The sequence below is a fragment of the Nymphalis io genome, chromosome 11 (assembly GCF_905147045.1).
Source record: "Nymphalis io chromosome 11, ilAglIoxx1.1, whole genome shotgun sequence".
NCBI classification, from domain to species: domain Eukaryota; kingdom Metazoa; phylum Arthropoda; class Insecta; order Lepidoptera; family Nymphalidae; genus Nymphalis; species Nymphalis io.
This window is the reverse complement of record NC_065898.1, coordinates 2345190-2367180: the sequence shown is the minus strand read 5'-3', so window position 1 is coordinate 2367180 and position 21991 is coordinate 2345190. Positions and strand designations below refer to the sequence as shown.

The 21991-nt window shown below is 35.5% G+C and overlaps 2 protein-coding genes across 8 annotated transcripts in view; one reads left to right on the top strand and one right to left on the bottom strand.

Moving 5' to 3' along the window:
* LOC126771587 (atypical protein kinase C) overlaps positions 1–18742 on the top strand; it is a 216332-nt gene extending 197590 nt beyond the window's left edge. For all 7 annotated transcript variants that reach the window (XM_050491552.1, XM_050491547.1, XM_050491548.1 and 4 more), the window contains 11 exons: positions 8867–8917; positions 11628–11713; positions 12205–12404; positions 12581–12737; positions 12930–13150; positions 13496–13676; positions 13960–14172; positions 14545–14712; positions 14864–14979; positions 15417–15561; positions 16113–18742. In XM_050491552.1, the coding sequence (XP_050347509.1) occupies positions 8867–8917; positions 11628–11713; positions 12205–12404; positions 12581–12737; positions 12930–13150; positions 13496–13676; positions 13960–14172; positions 14545–14712; positions 14864–14979; positions 15417–15504 (1481 nt within the window). In that variant the 3' untranslated portion in view covers positions 15505–15561; positions 16113–18742. The remainder of the gene's footprint in view (positions 1–8866; positions 8918–11627; positions 11714–12204; positions 12405–12580; positions 12738–12929; positions 13151–13495; positions 13677–13959; positions 14173–14544; positions 14713–14863; positions 14980–15416; positions 15562–16112) is intronic.
* The window catches only part of LOC126771590 (zinc finger and BTB domain-containing protein 17-like), a 299967-nt gene that overhangs the window by 205998 nt on the left and 71978 nt on the right, over positions 1–21991 (bottom strand). The gene's annotated exons all lie outside the window — the stretch shown is intronic.

The following is a 21991-nucleotide window of genomic DNA, read 5'->3' as shown; positions in this document are numbered from 1 at the left end:
TAATATGAAATGAAACTAATATCTGCAAACTGTTCAAGAATTATAAAGGAAAATGATTTTTTTTTATTTAATTGTTTCATAAAACTATTAAACTACTCAATATAGAAAAAAAAATAATTCCATCATTCATATTATTGTTCTATATGAAATAAATTAAAATTATTTATCCAAATATCAAATATTTTATACATTATTATTTTGAATCTATACAATAACTAAATTAAATGGATGACATAACAACAATCGAATTTATTTATAATCCGGTCAGGCATATGAGTCTAACTTCAGTGACCTCGAAGTTTTGTACCTCCTAGTAAAGTCAACACTACCCTATAACAACCAATCACCACAGACACAAAATACTTTTAGATTTCCTAAAACCAATAAACATAAAGAAAGTTCCATTATGTTTTTTTCTAACGGTGATATAAATCACAAACAATATCCAAGATACGGCTTATTATATTAAGGATAAGTCAACTGCTCAGGAAAATTATAGATGAATAAATCAGATACACTCTTTATTCCCTCAGTATCATAATCCGATAAGACTCCGAACGGAGCAAGATCAGGTGCTAAAACCAACGGCTTTACTTTCTCTAGGAACGTTAAGGAACGTGTAAAAATGCCAAATTCCTATCGTCGGTCTGCTATTAGGAATTTATTGATTATTTATTTATATTAAAACTTTATAACGTTTTTTTCACCCGATTCGACCCTGGGATTCGACTCCGGGCATCTACAGCCTCATAATAACGACGCAGTCAGATGTATATAAAAGCTATAAAGCATATATCAAAACGTTGTCCTGTTTGTTTCGAAGCAATCTATCGTTCTAGAGCTTGATTTACAGTTTTGTGAGTTAAAGCGAAATGTGCGAGCTAAAATGGTTGGAACAAATGTTACACATTTCTGGACTTTCAATTATTTTTTACTGATACGACAGACGAAACTAGTTTAATGCTTTTTCATCTATTTGGATCTACATTGTTCGATACCGATTATATAGAGAGATGACATGTTGTTGATTTCAATACAGGATTGATAAGTTTATTTGTAAATAATTAATGTTCTGCTGTAATTTGTGTTAGGAGTTGGTCCATGGAATACGTGGATTTTCAACCCAAGGTCGCGCAACGCTTTTCATGTGCTTAATTTGTATTTATAATTCCTCTCGTGTTCAACGATGTAGGAAAACCTTCATTTATCTGATTATATTTTACTACATGTATATTTATTAAACGTTGGAAAATCTTGGCTGTATAAACTCACTTTGTAGTCAAAAAAAGAAAAACCATCTATAAAGATTTGTTTATGTAAACACATAACACGACTCGAAATGGTAATGATGTTATTTACTTGATACACATACATTATATTATATGATATGAAAGGTACTGACATACTAATTGAACGGATATAAGTCGTACACGCTTCATCATTCACGACGATGTAGCATAAAGAAACATATTATTTTTACTGTCTACAAAATATTTTATCTACGGTATATTTTGACGAGGAATAAATAGTATTGTACATAAATATTATCGATTTCGTTCTTTTCCGACTACTATTTTCGTAAACTTATTTATCTCCAAAAGAAAAAATCATTTGCCTTAAGTAATTAATACATCAAACTACGAAACTTAATCACAATAATAGAAAGATAAACAAAATATACAGATCATACGTCTGTAGATATTTGAAAGCTTAATTGAATTAAAAATTGAAATAATAATACTTTTGCTTAAATCATACCTTAATATTAAACTCCTAATCAATCTCAATTTCGTTATTAAAATTAACAAAAATTTAAAGTTAATAATGCCAATAATATTATAGACAAATAATATTTAATGTTGTGGTAAAGCTTATTATTTATGAACTACCTGCAATGTCTTCCCTTATTTTTAAATTTTTTTATCCTTTATCCTAATCATTTTTTTAACATACGTCAATACTTCTATCTTAAAGCCTTGGGCTATTTGGGTCAACACCACTCAAAAAAAAAAAAAACAACTTCACGTGTTAGTATCAAATGTTGCACCTGAATTCTAAACAAGTTCCACTCAACCGATTTAGCTTACTTTTGTGGCTATTTCGTGCACACTGGTTTGGCACATTGTAATTCAAAATGGCCGCCGTTGCAAGATGGGGGATTAGCTTTTTTATTTAACTTTCCTTTTTTTAAATAGCCTTAGTATTTTTAAAATATTAATTAAATTTCGAACAAAAATAGAACGATATTTAACTAGTTTTTTTAAAGATTTAATAATGATTAATTTTAAAACGGTTACCATCTTGAAATTTATTAGAAATCTGTTACATATTTTAGTATAAGATCATACCTTATCTGTAGTAAGTGTGTGTGTCTAGCGTAACTAAAGTTCAAAATAGCATTAGACTGCGGGTAACTAACTCAATTCTAAACTGATGAGGTAAACGGAACGTTAACAGGAAATAGGGTGGTATGGATCACCTTGGAAATACGATATCGTATAGTTGGCTAAGACTTTGGTGCATTTCCACTTTTAAAGTTTGCAAATTATATTCGCAATATCACCAGTATTTTTTCAATAGTTACTAAAAACTTACGTAAAATCAGGTTTTTATTGAAATAATAATAGTGAAAAAATTGATTCTCGAATTTGTTACAATATTAAACATTATAAACTAAAATGCTTAGCTAAAAAGCCGTGTCGCATATGACATAACGCTGATTTCCAGCCTACTCCTTACATGTGAACAAAACACTGTCGATATGTGAAAAAAAAAGAACTCAATATTAATAAAAAAAGAAAATATAACCTAATAAAATAAAAAATGAGTTAAATTTTTAATTTATTCACGTAATATACGATTACTTAAATTTAATTTCCATATTATAATCTTAATTTTTTTTTGTCATCAACGTTTATTTTATGCAATGTTATATAGTAAATAGCAAGCCGCAAGTGAAGTCATATATACATTTGTTCTCTATTACAAACAGCACATCGGTCAATCGAAATTGAGTTATACTTATTAGTATGTAAAAGCACTTTGTCATTGTATAGAGGTTGTATCCCGTTATTGACAATATATAGGGTTGTCAATAGTACTAGAAATCAAAACATATTCGAGATATACCTATAATTTTAACTGAAAATTTATGATGCGCATGATGTACGAAAACGGCGTTTTGCGTTTTTCTTTATAAATAGTACAGTGATCGCTTAAAGCCACGTATACCCAATAACAATATGACGTCACACAGGATGTGTGACGTCATGTTGTTACCTAAAAATATACTAAATTGAAATAAAAATATTTTTCTTGTATATTAACAATTTGGTAGAGTTAAAACCTTTTTGGTTCTAATGTTATATATGAATTGTTGCACTCAATAATTACATTTCTCATCTTGGCCTAAAGACGTATCAACGTAACAGTCTGTAAATTTCTGACTACTAAACTAAGGTCTCTTGTCCCTTTTGAGGAGAGAAAATTCCATTACCCTCTTCCAATGCGAGTTGGTTGGATACATTTGTAACGGAATTTCAGTGAAATTAGACCCATGTAGGCTTCCTTGCGATGTTTTCCTTCACCGCCAAACACGATATGAATAATAAATAACTTGAATGAAAATTAAGTAGTGCTGTGTTTGAACCCGCAATCATTGGTTCTAACTACTGGGCCATCTCAAGACTAAATTTCACTTAAAGTTATGATAGTTATAGAGTTTGCTGTCAGCCCTAGCTCTCTATCACATTATATCATGTTCACAACACGAAAGGCTATTTATTCAAATACACTAATGCGTCGAATAATTGAACGGTTCCGAATACAAATTTTGTTATAGATTTTAGATGGGATTGTATTTGAAATACGTACTTATTGCTATTGCCGGTGTACGGAATAATTGAATATTTCTTACATCGTCAATGTCTATGGACGGTGGTGACCACTTAACATCAGACCCATTTGCCAGTCCGACTACTTATTTCATAAAAAAATAAAACTAATTTACATAGCGTTTTATTAAAATGCAATTCGTGTAGATGAATGCTGACGATGAACGAAATTTCTTTATTCCGAAGCTTAGCTTAGCTGATATATATATATATATCATATATGTTTAATTATCATATTTTTAGTTTTGCAAATAGTATACCCATACTTTATATTCAACTGATTATAAGTTCAATAGTAATAACCGAGGGATCACTCAAAATTAAAAAGAACTAAAATATTTTCGTCTCGTGTTAAATAATAAAAACTTTTTTTTTATAATAAATACAACTGAATTTTACTTTCGTATGTCATACGCAGTTATTATCTTTTGTCCTTTTCAATTCTATATCCGTCTCAACAATTCAAACGTTTTGTTTATGTAATTGTGCTGTCGTCTTGAGATAAAACTACGCAGCATAATGGAATGGCACAAAAACGTCACATTCAATAAATCGCATTCTTTCGAAAATAAAGAGCGCGGAATCGTCTCAGGATCTCGGCGATAGAAGAATATATTGTCTAGTTGTCGTGTGTAATTCAACGGAATTAAAAGTTGGATTTATAAATGTGCCCTCTTGTATATATTTATATACGCAGTAACGACGTTTTAGTTTTTAATAACAACACAAGCACGGGTACTTCAAAAAACTTTAAACATATGAAGTTATATACACAACTCATAAATAATTTTAATAGATATATAAATTAAATTATACCTTATGCAATGTTCAAATTAATTACTTTCGTTAACTGAACTAAATCGGTTCGTATTGATTCGAACTTTAATTGTTAACCATGAGCAAATTAAATATCGAAATGCTCAATTCGAGTACAAAGCGCTGTCAATGACGTAGTCTACAGACTTAATGTATCTAATTACACTGGCTCACTCACCATTCATAACGAGGTAATACTTGATACCTACTCAATTGGAACTTAACTATTCCGATCAACCTTTCCGCTGTCGCATCTGGTATGTCCCTTGTGAATTTCATTACATTGGCTCACTTCACAGTTACTCGTTCGCAGCTGAATAACTAGTGCCTGAGTTGTATCGAAATGAGCAAAACCATCAGGATAAAAAGGATTCGTTGTCTATAAATTGTTGTTGAAAAACTCTTGTATAAAAATGAAGTAAGATAAATCCTCAATCTAAATCCTACAAAGGAAACTTTTTATAGCCATCCGAAGACGATCCCAACTAAAGTTATTAATAAAACTTACGTTCCGCTAGTTTCCTTGTTGTTCTGTTTCAAATGCATTAAACTGATTGCTCTCAGTTCTCGTCTGCGTTTTTTTTTCTTTCCTCGCTGTCAGCGAAATTAACTTTGCTCTTACAAATAAAACTCCAGTCGTGTTCCGTGTTTAACGTCTCTTTGTGCTCATCTCGTCCTTTAGGAATTCCCGGATAAGGTGCCTGTGAGCGGTTTATTATGTCCTTAACTTCGTTTGTATTAAACAAATAGCATTTACCATTTTCTAATTTACATCTCATTTTATAAATACTTTGAGTAAAAACTTTTATACAAACAATATTTAAAACAATTTATAATTTGTAAAGTATTGCACTTTAAATAAAAGAAAGAAACAGTCTTTATATATGTCTCTTAAGAAGAAGATTTAAAGCAAAATAGATATATCTATTATGCTTCAAATGACATGCTCCATGTGACAAATTTTCATGCGAAACGTGCAGGTTTCCTTACGATGTTTTTTCTTAACCGCCAAGCAAAAAATAAATTTTAAACACAAATTAAGCACATGTGAATACAGTGGTGCTTGCACTCATTGCATTTGTGTATTTTAAAGCCACTTAAAACCTGACAAAAAATGTCTGCAAATAATATGTGATATATTTTTTTTATCCCTTAAAATATATGTATTTTTGTTTAATACATACAAAAGATAAAAGGAAATAATAAAAAAGAAACACAAAGATAAAATAATATCTACAGTATTAGAAATAAATTGTTGCGAAAAATACAAGAAAATATTGTGAAAACTCGAGAGCTTAAATAGACATATTGTGTATACTGCAAAACTAAGCCGCCATCCTCTTCAACAATAGCGAGCGAAGTATTAGCAAACAATATTTAAAGTTAAGATTCTTAGTATACTCGTACATAATAAGTTTTCTCCACAAACAAACACACAGTATTAAATAAGTAACCTATAAATGTACCACTGCTGAACAAAGTCGCTCTTACTCTTGAGAAAATTTGAATCTCATTCCAGCACGCCTGCCGATGCGAGTGAGGCTTCCTCATAATGTTTTCAATTATAAACACAAATTGAGAACATTAATACTTGTCCGGTCTTCAACCCGTAATTTTCGTTCAAGATTCACAATTTGTAACCACTGGACCATCTCGACTCTATTTATTACTTTTTTACACAGTGTGTATGTAAAACAGTATGTACAGAGAGTAATAAACTTTAGATAAAGCTATCTCTTCAATATTTTAGAACGAAATATTTTTAATTAAAACAGGGAAATGTTTTCGAGAAACTCTATAGTAATTGATATATGTATATATATATTTTCTTTTAATAAATTATAATATCATGAACTGAATTAATTTTAAGGAACTTCTTGTTTTGTTAATAACTTTTCAATAAGACGAAGCAAAGATACACATGCAAAGCGAATTTAGGAGCGAGCAATGGATACTTAAGGTTGAATTAAATGGGAATAATGAAATATAAAAATATTGGTAATTTGATTACAAAATAGTCGTGTGGTTAAATTGGAAATTAATTAGAGAATATGTGGGTAGTATCTTAATCTGTTCCAAAATTAGGGCTTGAGTGACGCGCTAAACTGTCCTTCTCCTTTTAAGTGAGCTTCATATTTAGCGACCTGTATTCATAAATCAACATATTTTACAATATCTCAAACACAATTAAAGATGACATTGGCCACTTACCATCAGGTATATATGGCCCATAAGCCAGGCTGCCTACCTACTTTATATATGTTGTAGCGCTACAAGCTTCGTTGTACATTAAGCTCACAGCTCCATTACAAAGTTTTGCTTAAATGGGTAATCAAAAGCCTCAAGCCGTACCAACTTAATACCAAGCAAGTTGTGTGTGTGATGAGGCGAGACGGCCCAGTGGAAACGTGAACCCAGAAGATCGCGTGTTCGAATCATCATTCATTCATTTATTCTCGTACTCGGCGATGAAGTCAAAATCTTTATACAATATAGAAGAGTTACACTTGTTTATTAATTATCAAAATACTACCACCGGTTCGTAGAGAAATATATACGAACCGGCTTACTATGATGATGAAAATGATTTAATGAATGGAATGTATACCAATAATGAGCTTAGAATGAAGGATTTCGTCGTAGCTTGTTCCATAATTCCATTGAACTGGTTGTAAATAACAGATTTGCAAGTTAGTGTATTTTAAATCACTTATTATATAATTACATTACCGAGTTCCTTGTCTTCCTTCCTTTAATAATTATTATAAAATAAATTTCAAAGAATGAATATAATTTCCTGTTATTTTACAATGATCTTATTACGGAGTCGGTCAGCTAATGGCTCTCGAATCGTCCGAGAGCTATAATTGACCGGCGACTCCGAGGGCACTCGATGTGGGGGTCGAGCCACCGCAATCACTGTTACGGACATTCGGAACTCGCCCGTGTCCTGAACAGTACCTTTGATACCGAAAGACCTTAATGGATGTTTGTATTCGATGAAACATTTTATATTAAAATTTTACTATCTCGTAAATATTTTCATAGGATCTTATTAAATCAGTGTTCTATATTTTGGAGCCTCGATGGCACGGTGGTTTGAACATGTGAATCTTAAACGAAGATTGCTGGTTCAAACCTGGGAAAGTACCTCGGTATTTTTATGCGCTTGTTTTGAGCTCGGTGGTAAAGAAAAATATCGTAAGGAAACATGCATGTTTTCGATGAAAATCTGACAGATGTATATCCACCAAACCGCTTAGAAGCAGCATGGTGGACTAAGCTCCAAACATGATTTTCCAGAATAGAGTTATTGCTCTTGCGAATACTTTTAAATGGTTATAAAGTTAAATTTAAAAAGCAATCACCGGTTCGGTTCGGAATATAGATTGAACCGGTAAGAAATTCAGTAATTAATCTTTTCCGACAATCAAAGAACATAAAGAATTAAATACAATTGAATTATTATTTATCCTGCATGGAAATCAACGAATACTAACTCCACATTTTTTTATTATCTATATAATCCTTTATCGAGTATTTATTGAATAACTTGATTACATAACTCTAGAACCGGGATAACTTTGTATCGGGATATTTTCAGTATGTATCGAGTGTATATGTGTATGACATGTAACGTTTCGATTTGAAAAGTTACCAACTGAGTAACACGCAGCACAGCAGACTAAAGTCGTTAATTTCCTACTTAGTGAGTGCGTATACAAAATTATCAATAGGTTATTATATATATATATAGAATAGGAATGCGGACGAGCATATGGACCACCTGATGGTAAGTGGTCACCAACGCCCTTAGACATTGGCATTGTAAGAAATGTCAACCATCGCTTACATAGCCAATGCGCCACCAACCTTGGGAACTAAGAGTTTATGTCCCTTGTGCCTGTAATTACACTGGCTCACTCACCCTTCAAACTGGAACACAACAATACCAAGTACTGCTGTTTTGCGATAGAATATCTGATGAATTTTAGTGACAGTTCTAAATTTAAAAATTAAAAAAAATATCAATTCAGTTTTCTTATTTAGTCTATATATAGTCCTTCATTATCCAAAATATATTTTTAGAGATTTTAAGTCACCACAGATTTGTGAGTTTTTTGGTTCACAATAATAACGTTATAATTTTGTTTCAGTGTTTCCCAATGTCCCGCCGGCGCCGGGGATGCCCTGCGCGGGGGAGGACCGTAAGTACCGCCTTTGTTTTAATTTAATTGCATCGCAAACAAAACTCCGTAATGAGGGCCATTACTCACTCATTGAAGAAACGAAAACTGCTCAACGGAATTGCAGAGTAAATACATTATTTTGTACGAGTACATCTGAAACGGTGTGATGTCGGATTGCCTTGGATTGCTTTCATTTTGTTAAAATATTTATTTAATACATTTTTATTTACACATTTTCGAACTCATTTTCGCAATTTTAATCGCTTTCCGCTGTGTTAGCTATTGTATGTGCTATGTCGCTATTCATGTCTGTATTGTATGTAATAACTTTTAACGGCTTAAATAAATAGAAGATAAATTTTCTATTATTAAAATAAAGACGCATAATCTAAAATCTCATATTAAGCCTTTAAATTTGAATAGAAGACCTGTCTCGCACCGATACCATACACACGCTTATATATACGTAAATGATCACTATATATTCAAATTCTCTTCACCCTATTAAAAAAACATTCGCTCTGAATATTACAATTTTCTTCATAGGAAGACATGGAAAGGTCAAATAAACGCAAAAAAAAATTGCGTGTACACAGGCGGGAATTTTTAACAAAAAACCCACCTCGAACGTAAACGTTCCGTACTTCGTATCATAACGCTCAGAAAGTACTCAAACATCTACACGAGAGGCGAGAGAGCCCGCTTGCCGCATTACCATATGAATATCGCCCTACACGCCTACCGCTATTGTCCCTAACCACAATTTGCTTGCCATAACAATACCACACGATTCAACACGTGTACACCCTCGATGGTTGTTTTACTACAAGGACCATTTTCCCGTGAACGATACAAGTTTGAATTGTTCAAGTTATTTATTATTTAAAGGAATGTGTGTGAGATACTGACACTCGTTCTAGGTCAAAGTCAACGTTTTCGCTGTAGCATAATAGATCGCTTACATATTAAAACCGTATGTGGATTCTACGCAACTTAATGTATTCCATTATATAACTTACAGGTTTACTTTCATTTCATAAGTTGAAAGGCTTATTTACTTAAAATCCAATTTATATAAATTATCGTAAATTTAAAATTCAAACAAAGTTTACATCTTCTAGTTTTTTTTTTTTAATTATTGCTTATGCATTAACCGCGATTTGTTTTACATACAGCTTTACACATATTAAAATTTGTACTAAATCTTTATTTATTTATCGTAGGAAAGCAGACTAGCAAATAGGCCACGTGATGGTTACGTCAATTTGGAAGTATAAAACACTTACGTAAATTAAACCATTAATGCGACTAATTAAGAGGTCTAATATTATGTCTCTTGAGCCTGTTATTATACTGACTCACTGGCAGTTCAAACTAAAACTCAACAAAACTTTTTATTTCAATTGACTTTTTGTTCCAGAGTGAGTGATCTCCACTCAATTCCCCAGCCGGGGAAAATATCACTACCCTCTTGATAGTTAGTTTCCGTAAAATCCATTCTTATCGAAAACTTATTAAGAACAAGGAACTTACCAAATTTCAAGTTTGTCGGTGTTATCGTTCCAAAGAAAGTGGTACTCGACTCCCAAGTTCACCCGCTTTTAACCTCTTAAGAGTTGATTGGCGTAAAATTAATTCTCCCCAAATGTTCATGTAGTGTGAGAAAAATACTTAATTAATTTCGAGACCGTAGTAGATCTTACATTACAAATAAATGAGTGAGCGAATTTTATTTCCAATATGCGTTATACATATTATATACAACTATCACCTGCGTTCCAAGAGCAACATATTGTGCATAAAAGGTGACCGCGTCTGTGATATTTTTTTATATTAAAGTTAGGCGGGCGGGCAAACGGGCCACTGTGGTAAAATGTCACCAGAAATTGGCGATGTAAAAAATATTAACCAATCCTTATTTCGCCAATGCGCCACCAACCTTAGAACTAAGATGTTATGCCATGCCCCATGAGACTAGTAAAACGCTCCTACGTTTTAGGAAAACGAAACAGTTTTAGTTTTTATTTGGTTGGATTTATTGCATAATAAATATTATTTTATTAATCATACGCGAGTTATGCAGCGACCTGTATCTATAACAATCACTCTGGATTATGATGAGATTTATAATAATTACCGATTATTATAATAACAAGTAATTATTATTAATGATTAATATTCCTCGTAATGTAAATTCATTCGCTTAGCGTGAATCTAATTTCGATTGTCAGTCGTGGAAATTCGTTCAGTTGATAAGATAGCGATAAGTATGAACGACAGTCGGTACCATGCCTCGCTCCTTCCATGTCTTGTTCGCTGGATATTGCAAAATTTTTGACAGGTCTAACTTTTTTTTTTAATTCGGCTTTTGGTGGTGTCGGGCACAGGTAATTTCTCTACTGCCGTACACCGTTTCGTATTAATGTAATCATTGAATAATGTCCGACTGTCAATTGAAAATATTTCGCTTAATCTATGTTTTTATATTGCGAAACTTGAATATTCTAATCACCTATTTAATATAAAACTTTATGCGGTAATAAAATATTGTTTTAATAAAAATAATTAGTATAATATACAATCATATCACCCATAACAACTTTTTTAGTTTTAAATTTCTGTTAGATTCTATTTTACCAAAGTAGATATCGTAATCGTTCTTCTTCTATATATTGATGTAAATAGAAAAGTGTAATCATATGTAATATACCTTTTTATTATATTGCAGGCAGCATCTACAGGCGAGGCGCACGTCGGTGGAGGAAACTCTACAGAGTTAATGGTCACATATTTCAAGCTAAACGTTTTAATAGAGTGAGTAAATTGAATCCTACCATTGTTACTATAAAATATAATACCAGCTTTCGTGGAATCACTTATTCATATTTTCCCATCCAGCAAAGTGTAAAGCTGGTGTTCATAAGTGTGTACGACAATAGACCAAGGGCTCAGGCCGACTGTTTCATCACTATAATCGTAAATCGTTGAGCTAACGAGGTTTTAGATTTATTACAGATTTATATAACCTATTACAAATTAGTTACTTTACCCATTAAACGGATTTTATCACGAAACCACACGTTGCATTGTTGTCTGTCGGTGCGAAGACTGAGTGGGCGCAGTGGAAGAGATATCAATTGAGGTCACGTTGTTGATAAACATCAATCCCGATGCAAGGCACGCTTAATGTCTATTACAGTACTAATCTTTAAAAGTAAAATATAATCCATTACCTGTCAGGTGGCCTGTTTCTTCGCCAACTTTTTAATTAATCGTAATAATTTTTTTTTATTTCCTACCTTCAGCGAGCCTTTTGTGCCTTCTGTCAAGACCGCATATGGGGACTGGGGCGGCAAGGCTTTAAGTGCATCCAGTGTAAATTGCTGGTGCACAAGAAATGCCACAAGCTGGTCCAGAAACCTTGTTCCAATGAACACGTCGATCCCATCGAGGTCAAAGATGACGCAAACGGAGAGAGTACACTTGGAAGAGCTTCTTCTGTTAGGTAAGATTATGTTACAATAGCATTTTACTTAAAAAAATATAAGTGTTTCAAGCGAATTTGGAGCTTTTTTTCATTACAGCTATTAAGTCTGATATTGATGTGTCCTTCGCTTGTGACAAGTTTTAGGTAACAATGTAAGGTACACTAATATTATCGATTGATTGTTGTGATTTTAGGTCTCGCGCAGAGCCCGAGCCACCGTTACCGGAGACTCCGCCGGCGCCCGCGTCGGCGCCCGTTCGCAACGAGGACCTCGAGCCGGGCTCCCAGCGCCAGTACTCGCTAGATGACTTCGAGCTGATTAGAGTCATCGGTCGTGGATCTTACGCCAAGGTACGACATTTTACCAGCGGTAACTATTTTCATTAAAATAAATTATTAATTATAAGGACATCAACACTGTAATGTCTCATAAAAATATAAAAATTTCTATCGTCGTCTCTTTCATTTAATAAAACGCTTATTGGTAAATAAATAAATTGTATTTATTTTCACATTTCTAATTATACATAATTACATCTCCAGGTGTTAATGGTGGAATTGAAGAGAACGAAACGCGTCTACGCCATGAAGGTGATTAAGAAAGCCCTGGTGACGGATGATGAGGATATCGACTGGGTTCAGACTGAGAAGCACGTCTTCGAAACTGCTTCCAACCACCCGTTCCTGGTGGGCTTACACTCGTGCTTCCAGACGCCGAGTCGTCTGTTCTTCGTCATTGAGTTCGTGAGAGGCGGTGATCTTATGTAAGTGTATTTTTTTTGTTGGAAAGCGAAATTATTTAAATAAGGCAGTAATGTATAGCATTAGATTATTACTAATAAATTAATAATCTCTAGTATTTTTTCCATGATATAAAAAATATCAAAGATCGTATATCTTGATAACCTTTTCTTTATTGAAATTTTCAAAATTAATGTTAATTTTTAATATATATATATATATATATGTAATGTTTGTTCCGTATCATTTTTTATTTCAATTTCGCTATATTTTTTTCTTATTTGAATTTTTCCTTGCGATGAAACTTTGAAAAGTGTCATAGTTTTGAGAGACACCTGAAGAGCTCGCTCACGCGTCTGTGCCGGCAGGTTCCACATGCAGCGCCAGCGCCGCCTGCCCGAGGAGCACGCGCGGTTCTACGCGGCGGAGATCTCGCTGGCGCTGCACTTCCTGCACGAGCGGGGCGTCATCTACCGCGACCTCAAGCTGGACAACGTGCTGCTCGACCACGAGGGACACATCAAGCTCACCGACTACGGCATGTGCAAGGTGGGCGAAACTCCTCTTGTAATACTCACTGAGCCTCGTCAAGTCTAGTGTCGGATCTGCAGCAACATTAAATTATGAAAATGTTTTAAACGATTAACGTTGACCGTGTATTGTTGGCGTATCAACTTGTATTACCTTAATTCATGTTCCGATACTTATTTGAACTAATATCGAAAGTTTACTGTATGTGTGTCCTATCCTTATAAACTGATTATATTTTCCGGTTGCAATACTATTTGCATTTCGGGCTGTATACACAAGTCTCATACCTCTTCCCCGCCAGGAGGGCGTCCGTCCCGGCGACACGACGTCGACGTTCTGCGGGACGCCCAACTACATCGCGCCGGAGATCCTGCGCGGCGAGGAGTACGGCTTCTCGGTGGACTGGTGGGCGCTGGGCGTGCTGACGTACGAGATGCTGGCCGGCCGCTCGCCCTTCGACATCGCGCACGCCGCCGACAACCCCGACCAGAACACCGAGGACTACCTCTTCCAGGTAAACCGTCGGTAGGGATTCGCTTCACCGACTCCCGCTGTTAGTTTTCAATCGAAACTCGATCGCCGATCCTCTACATTTTTTTCTTTTTGATAATATCTATCTCCATAAGCATATATTGTCCGTTCTTTTGGTATATATTTTCTATGGATACTTGGATTTGCGTTATTTTAATGTGCCTTCCTATTTTATAAATAGGCAGAATCATGATGTTAATTTTAGCCACTACTGACATTGTATTTATAATATGCAATTATTCATCTCGTTTTATGATAATTTGAAACATATATTTATACCCATTTACGAGTTGAATTTCGTAGCTACTTCTGAAGTTTCTTAATAAGTTTCTAATAATAATTCTATGAATTTTAGGTGATTCTAGAGAAGACGATCCGTATCCCGCGGTCTCTGTCTGTGAAGGCGGCGTCCGTGCTGAAGGGCTTCCTCAACAAGAACCCCGTGGAGCGGCTCGGCTGCGGCGAAGCGGGCTTCCTGGACATCGTCAACCACCCCTTCTTCAAGAGCATCGAATGGGAGATGGTACGTGTCTTATTCCACCATGTATTTAATTATATATTTGAACAGCCACAGTGAATTCAAAGAATAACAAGTATTATCTTCATTTATTTATAAATTACGACTGTCACTGTGCTTTTTTGCAACTTTCAACGATTGAAATCTATTTTCACAGTTGGAGCTGAAGCAGGTGGTACCACCGTTCAAGCCGCGACTGGAGGGAGAGCGCGACCTCGCCAACTTCCCGCCGGAGTTTACCGACGAGCCCGTGCACCTCACACCCGACAACGAGTGCGTAACCGCCCACTACCACCGACCATTGCCCAATCATGATTCAAAACCAGTGCCCCTTCCTCAATTATGGATAGAAATTATAATTGACAATTCAAGACGGCTGTGGATCGAGAACACGTGAATCCTAATCGAAAATGGATGTGTCAACTAACCCGCAGAGCTCTATGTGGTAGAATAAGATCGAGGCATTAAAAGAAGAGGGCACTTTTGTCCAGCATGTGTATGCTGGATAAAAGTGTCACCCAGTAGGAGTGCGAGTAATTACACTTAAAACGGGGTTTTCGTCCCATCGGATTGAGTTAGGGAGAAAGTGCACCTGTGTTTTCACACACACAATTGTACACTATAATATCTCTTGTGAAGTTGGCTAGACTCCATTAAGCATAGTTACGGTCGGGATGACATTATCATCATCACTTCGTATTTGTCCACAGTACGGTGATCGCTGACATCGACCAGTCGGAGTTCGAAGGCTTCGAGTACGTGAACCCGCTGCTCATGTCTCTGGAGGACTGCGTGTGACAACACGCCTGCCGTCTGCACCCCCACCACCACCACCTGCACGCACTACACGCTCAGGTACGGCCGACACGAACATCTGTTCGACCTTGACGATCTTGTAATATAATTCGACTGGCAACACCTGCCAGAGATATACCAGGCCCTAACAATCATTAAAAAGACCTGTACGCACATTTTATATTATTTTTAATATCAAAACTCTATAAAAAAATGTTGCCGAGATGGCCCAGTAGTAAGAACGCGTAAATCTTAACCGATGATTGTGGGTTCAAACCGGGGTAAGCACCACTGAATTTTCATGTACTTAATTTGTGATTATTATTCATCTCATGCTTGACGCTGAAGAAAAACATCGTGAGGAAATCTGCATGTGTCTAATTTCACTGAAATTCTGCCACATGTGTATTCCACCAAAGCGCATTCGAGCAGCGTGGTGGAATAAGCTCCAAACCTTCTCCTCAAAAAGGGAGAGGAGGCCTTAACCCAGCAGTGAGACATCCATAGGCAGTTACAATGAAAACCTGTATATATGTATGTATGTATGTATGTATGTATGTATGTATGTATGTATGTATGATGATCACCAGCGTTTGTGTGTTCCGTGTCAGGCCTACGGGTACGCTCCGGACTCGTCGTCGTCGGACTACGACTCGGTGTGCTCGGAGCTGCCCCGCAAGCCCACTCTGCTGCAGCACATGTTCTGCTTGCCGCTCAACTGACGCCGGCAGCGCTCGCAGCGCACACAGCACACGCAGCACACACAGCACACACACTACTGAACGCTTATCTGTTATATGTGCATGTAATACGCTATTCGGTGACTCTATTTTATTTCCCTTTACTGTTTCTTATTACACGTTCGGAAATGTGAGTATTTATTTACTTTTAATAACTAAGTTAATATTATTCTCAAAAAAGTATTATCTGTGTAAATGATTCGTTAGGTTGAAATAAATTTCGTAGGTTTATAATTTTTATTCCTGTAAATAATGAGAGTTAAACTACAAATAGGTTTAATAACGAAAGCAATCCTACAGTTCTTCCATGAAAATATAGTGAAATACGACGGAATTGATTCGATTGGTTCGTAAATGGACGAAGTTCGGTGCTAGGAGCTGTGCGCGTCTCGACACGATAACTACGGTGTAGGCAACGGTGCAGATAATCGGCAGGCATTTGTCTAAATTGTACATACGATATTCGCCCTTAAGGGGTTGTAATAAAAACGATATTAGAGATTAAAATTTTGCTGTTCGTATTCGCGTTATATTCTTTTGTTATTAGATGAACGTAATCGGTTTAAATGCTTGTGTACATAAAACTATATAATGTACTATACGAAAATATATTGTATAAATAATTTTTGATTATCTGTAGTGTATAACACTTTGTTATCGAAATAATTTAATAATTAAAACAAATTGGACGTGATGCGATCTCATCGAAAAGTTTGATAGAATTTACGAAATATATTTGCAAATGAAATATAATGAATAACTCGTAGAATACAATTCGGACAACTCACACTTTACCTCTGTGCCAACTGTGATCAATAACAAAAACGCATCACGTTTTCAAACATTCGCTAAAACTTATGTTTTAAGCAATAAATTATATCGTAGTAGTTATCTATATTGGAGACAGGCAACCTGCTCAATGAAAGGCACGTGAGGAATTAAATGTAGTGAAAAAAACGCCCCGCAACGGAGCTAGTAGCGAACCGGTAGAACTTCCCTAGTATATATTAAGCTAGTTTGTGGCTTCAATTCGAGCACGAGGCGTGTACATTTGCAAAGGTCGATGTTAAAGTTTAACCCTTCGTATTATCGTAACTGACAGCTTTTCAAACGATACGACACTATCGTGACGTCATCGCGTCGTTTCAAAACTTGTTACTTTAATTGAATATATCGTGTGTAAGTTTGCTAGGAACGCGTGAAGCATATTGACGAAGTCGAGAACGGAACACTTAAATATGATAATATTTTCAAATGGCACGTTTCATAATCATGCTAACGTACAACGTAGATTTAGCGCCATGAAAGTTTAAAATCAATAAAAAATATTTTTAATAGTGACGACGAAATCGATGTTCCGTGTTAACGCTCACACTCTTTAGATATCCTAACGCAACGTGAAATTATTCTTATTATATTAATGTAAAATATATTCCCTATCGTAGATCATATTCTCCTCTCAAATCACTCCTTTAGGTAGCCAACGAATTTTATACAACGTTTACTCGAACGATGTTATCATAAAGTGCACTGAGAAAAATTTTAATCGTGTATATTATTATTATAAAATCTCGTAATATAAATCGGTTATCGAATATTATAACGGATTATTGTTAACGTAGATGAAGAGACTTTATATATTACAAGTATCGTAACGGGTCGCCGACGAAGCGTCCGCAACTATTCTAAATAGTGCGTAGAAATATCTACTAGACATTTTGCACCTATACTATAGTGATGTTACACACGCGCGTCGATTCTTTCCGCTCGATATTATTGCATTGTTGAGTGTTGTGGTTACCTTCGTGCGTCGCGATGTCGATGTCGATATTTTATCGACGCTCGGAGCATGCGTGTAGTCTGTGTTATTTTTAAGTATTTAATTAATATTTTGATACTTTTAGGTATTTACGTTTTAGTTTTTATAATTGTTAATCATTCCACTGTCGGTATGCGGCGTTGTATTGGTGCATTTTTTATTATTAAAGTGACATCACATAGCGGCGTATGTAGCCTGAATAATATTGCAATATTTGCGTTTTATTGCATTTTGATTGTATTAAATACTGTGTATTAATTGTTTAGTTTAATTTCGTTTAGGATTCACAACCAAACATTGTTACTCGTATGTAAATCACTTACTAACTGCATGACAAATGATTTTAACGATAACTAAAGAATTGTAATAAAAACATTCGCAACTTAAGTTCGTTTAGAACAAATATTATATTTTAGTTAAGTTAATTTAGTTAAGTTAACTCGCATGGAACAATAACGTTGAATATACATTATACATTTATACGAGCTGTAAGTGGTTTAGGCGTCGTATTTAATTTTTGTTTGTACGTGTATTGTAAAACACCAATAAAATAATGTAACCTGTTACGATTTATCTGTGTAATGCTTGGTGCGTGAATGCGACGTATTGTCAAATTAGACTGGTGAACTTGTGGTACTGTACTATTCTATGCTTAACTGAAAATAAAGAATGATTAATCTGATCAATGTATTTTATTATATTTCCTAATACTTCTACTACTAGCTAAGAAATGAGATGATTCATTTTATTGTGTTCGGAACCGAAATAAACTTCTATTTAATTTCTTATCAGAATTCGTACTAATTTAACAAATTAATTTATTAATTTTTATTTATATTTATATTTATAAGACAACACAATCTTTAAGAACAAGATTGATTTTACTATCGACCGGCCAGGCAAACGCGACCAAAGCGCCATAGGTATACAGTGGAAATTCCCCGCCTACGTACGAAGCGCTTTGAGTCTACATTCATCATTCGCACTGCGAAACTATGGAATGCTTTGCCTGAGTCCGTATTTCCTGATAGGTACAATGTTAGTGTCTTCAAATCCAGAGTAAAGAGGTTTCTTATAGGCAAGCGTGCTACATCTTACACCGTGTCGATACTTAACATCAGGCAAGTCAACGGTCAAACGCTGGCGTATTAATTGTAAAAAAAGAGTACTTTATTCATTCATAATAGAGTAAGCGGAATAGAAATGTTCCTATTGGTTAGACTTTTCTTCATCTTCTATCATCGATATCCGAACTGACCTCATGCTGTACTCTATTTTCTCTGTGAGCTCTACCATTATATATATAAGAATGGATGCCACTCCCTGGTTCAGCAACTGGTAACCTGTGGAAGACGTGTAAATAGGAGGACCGAAGACACGTACAGGGCCCAGTCTACATTAGCTAGTTGGTGCTGTGGAAGGTAGGTGCTTAGGCTCAATTCCCCATTGTACGCTAAAGATTTAAAAATGTAATTTGTCGCAAACTGACTCGAAATAATTGTTTGACAAAGAGACATATACTATTAGCCTTTTTTTACGCTGGAAAAACGCGTTTCCCCCACGGGAACAGTGGGGGGGTATGTGGGGCTCGCCGGTGTCCAAGGCGCCGAGAACGCCCCGAACATCGGAATACCCGCTAAAAAACCAGCGGTACCCTTCCAGTTTTAACGAGGAGCGTCACGGGATCGCCTTCGCATGCTACCGTGACGAAATACTATTAGCCTATTCCAACGGTAGGAGTAAAGATAAATAAATAATTCTTATATTTACGTATTCCATACGATTTGCTAATTGCACAGTTCTCGGTTAATATATTTATATTTGTAATACTGCACTATTCCACTTTACTACATTTGTATATCCACTTTAATTTTGCCCCAATGTCAATTTAAGGTTTGTTATTTATTTTTATTTAATAATTGTTTTTTAGGCTACTACTGCAATAGGAATAGGCGATACGTAATTATGGAAGCGACAACGTGGATACAATATTTCAAGATTGGTTAACCAGTTAAAATGTGAAAGTGTATGTTAAACTCAACGCTACGACCAACGCGTATATAATTTAGAATAACCTAATATTTATTGAAGTTAATTTGATTATAAATTTTGTTTTAATGTTATTTAACTTCGTGATATGATTTTTACAACTACCTACATTATAATGATTTAACTTTTGTATAAAAAGCGATGTATTTACAATGAACGATCATAATTATTGTTGAACTTGAACAGGGTGGTTACTCTGCCTCTTTAATGAATATTGTTTATAACAACACAACACTTCTTTCGCTATCCTGGCTCACCTTCTGTTTCATCTCAGAAGTGGGATCGGCCTAGAAATATCTCAGGACCGTACATCTGGTCTTGGGTACTAAAAAAGGAACAGTGATCCGTCTATATCATCTGAAGAAGAAGAAGAAATGTTGGCAAGAAAGAAAAATGAATCTAAGACAATGACTAAGTACTTTCACGGAAAAATGTCATTACTTAAGAAATGCAAGATTAGTGGTGAAGATGCTATATCCTGTATAATAAGAGGTGGATTGAAATGGTGAATTCCGCTAGAGAATTCCACTAGAAGATCAACTTGGAGAAGATGCCGCGCTGAAGGTGTTTCGTCGAATACTATTTCAAGCACACAAGAATTTGCAGATACAAAACGCTGCTACACATGTCGTCGAACGAGGCACGAGGCGAAGGATTATAAGGCGACAACGCGCTGCGAGTACTGTCATCGCTGGGAGCACAGCATCGCGACGAGCTGGTTTTCTTCAATCGATTCAAGCCAGCTCACACAAAAGGTCAGCAACGTTTTACAAATTACCGACGATATTTTGTTAGACTTATTTAAGAAAATTGCTTATGTATGGTAAGATAATTGCTTATGATAGGTCACGGTTTAATCGCATATATACAGGCAGAAAATTAAATTTGCTTACCCTCGCAATAGCAAAAAAAATTTATTAAAACTACAACTTCAACCCTCTAATATAATTTGGGCTTTGGGAGCAGTCAATTACATTCTTTACGTAAATGTGAGATAAAGGTAAATGTTGATAATATTGTACTAATGGACAATCTACCCGACATAGATTTAATAATAGGCCATACGTCGATTAATCAAAATCATGTAAGCTTAGTGACCACCGCCGCATCTGTTTCGTTTTGCACGACAAATAAATTGAACATTGACGTTATAGGTGTTAATTGAGATTCAAATGACTTTATAAATAGTTTTCCTGTACTCTTAACTATATTAATATAATATAAAAAAATGTAATTATGCCTTCGTGTCCGTTAGGGTTATTGATTATTTATACACGGAGAACAAATCGTATTTGATACACGAGGTCTATTACGAGTTAGGAGGTACATCTTATTACAAACAACAAATGTGACAAAAAGCGCCCGTGTGACAAAAAGCGCCCGTGTGACAAAAAGCGCCCGTGTGACAAAAAGCGCCCGTGTGACAAAAAGCGCCCGTGTGACAAAAAGCGCCCGTGTGACAAAAAGCGCCCGTGTGACAAAAAGCGCCCGTGTGACAAAAAGCGCCCGTGTGACAAAAAGCGCCCGTGTGACAAAAAGCGCCCGTGTGACAAAAAGCGCCCGTGTGACAAAAAGCGCCCGTGTGACAAAAAGCGCCCGTGTGACAAAAAGCGCCCGTGTGACAAAAAGCGCCCGTGTGACAAAAAGCGCCCGTGTGACAAAAAGCGCCCGTGTGACAAAAAGCGCCCGTGTGACAAAAAGCGCCCGTGTGACAAAAAGCGCCCGTGTGACAAAAAGCGCCCGTGTGACAAAAAGCGCCCGTGTGACAAAAAGCGCCCGTGTGACAAAAAGCGCCCGTGTGACAAAAGCGCCCGTGTGACTAAAATATGTCACTGGTAAAGTCTTCAATTATAAGTAACAGAAGAAAATATTACTAATTAGT